General features: G+C 60.3%; 1 protein-coding gene across 16 annotated transcripts in view; it reads right to left on the bottom strand.

Annotated features, from left to right (window-relative positions):
* Window positions 1–721, bottom strand: part of BIN1 (bridging integrator 1) — a 135,396-nt gene extending 134,675 nt beyond the window's left edge. For 3 of the 16 annotated variants that reach the window (XM_069066871.1, XM_069066873.1, XM_069066870.1), the window contains exon 1: window positions 199–716. In XM_069066871.1, coding sequence (XP_068922972.1) covers window positions 199–282 — 84 coding nt within the window. In that variant the 5' untranslated portion in view covers window positions 283–716. Of the gene's footprint in view, window positions 1–198 lie in introns of all 16 variants that reach the window. The other 13 variants (XM_069066868.1, XM_069066869.1, XM_069066872.1 and 10 more) reach the window with 8 other exon arrangements.
* Window positions 722–912: the final 191 nt, after the last annotated feature.

The following is a 912-nucleotide window of genomic DNA, read 5'->3' as shown; positions in this document are numbered from 1 at the left end:
CACACACACACACACACACACACACACACACACACACACACACACACGCACACAGCCTCTGCAATGACAGCCCAGGATGCTGCTGTATTAGTGCAAAGGAGGTGAGAGGATGAGTAGCATCAAGGAACACTGCCTGTCCCCACCCCACTCGCTGGAGATTCCGGACCCCGGCCCCCACGACCCCGGCGCATCCTTTACCTTTTCCTGCGCTCGGGTGAGTTTCTTCTGCACGTTGCTGGCTATTTTCCCTGCGGTCACTCCCTTACTGCCTAGCTCAGCCATCTTGTCCTCCAGCCTTTCTTTTCTTTCCCCCACCACTAGTTTAATTGCCAATTAAATCTAGGTAGGTGTGCGTGTGCCCGGGAGGCGGGTGCACTAATGCAGCGGGCTAGAGCCTACATAGAGCTCCGCGTCTCCGACGCCGCGCGCTCTCTCGCAGCCTCCGAGCCCGAGAGGGAGAGGGAGAGAGCGAGAGAGGGAGAGAGAGCGAGAGAGCGAGAGAGGGGGGTGGAGAGGAGGAAGAGGGAGGAGGGGGAAGGGCGGAGAAGGAGGAGAAGGGGAGGGGGCAGAACCACCCCAGCCAGAAACAATGGTCATCGACAGCCCCCCTCCCCCCCAGCAGCTGCTGGACAAGATACAGCCTTTTAAAGAGACAGTGCCCCCGGGGGCCAGCCACCGGGCCGGCCTTAAAGGAGCCGAGCCACCGCCACCTCCGCGTAGCCCTAGGGAAGGAGGTAAGGGAGGTAGGTGGAGAAAGAGGAGGAGCTGGGACTGTGGAGAGGGGGAGGGTAGAGATCTGGGGGGGGAAAAAAAAAGAGAGAGACTCCCTCTAGAGGTTTCAGGAGACTCGGGCCCCCTAGGGTGGAGGGGTGAAATGGTGGAGGGTGGAGGAGGGAACGGGGAGTTGCGAAT

Source organism: Petaurus breviceps, unplaced genomic scaffold (genome assembly GCF_028583685.1).
Source record: "Petaurus breviceps papuanus isolate PSGF00001 unplaced genomic scaffold, PetGlider_PUasm1.0 90731, whole genome shotgun sequence".
NCBI lineage: Eukaryota > Metazoa > Chordata > Mammalia > Diprotodontia > Petauridae > Petaurus > Petaurus breviceps.
The sequence above is the reverse complement of the archived record's forward strand: the minus strand, read 5'-3'. Positions and strand labels throughout refer to the sequence as shown.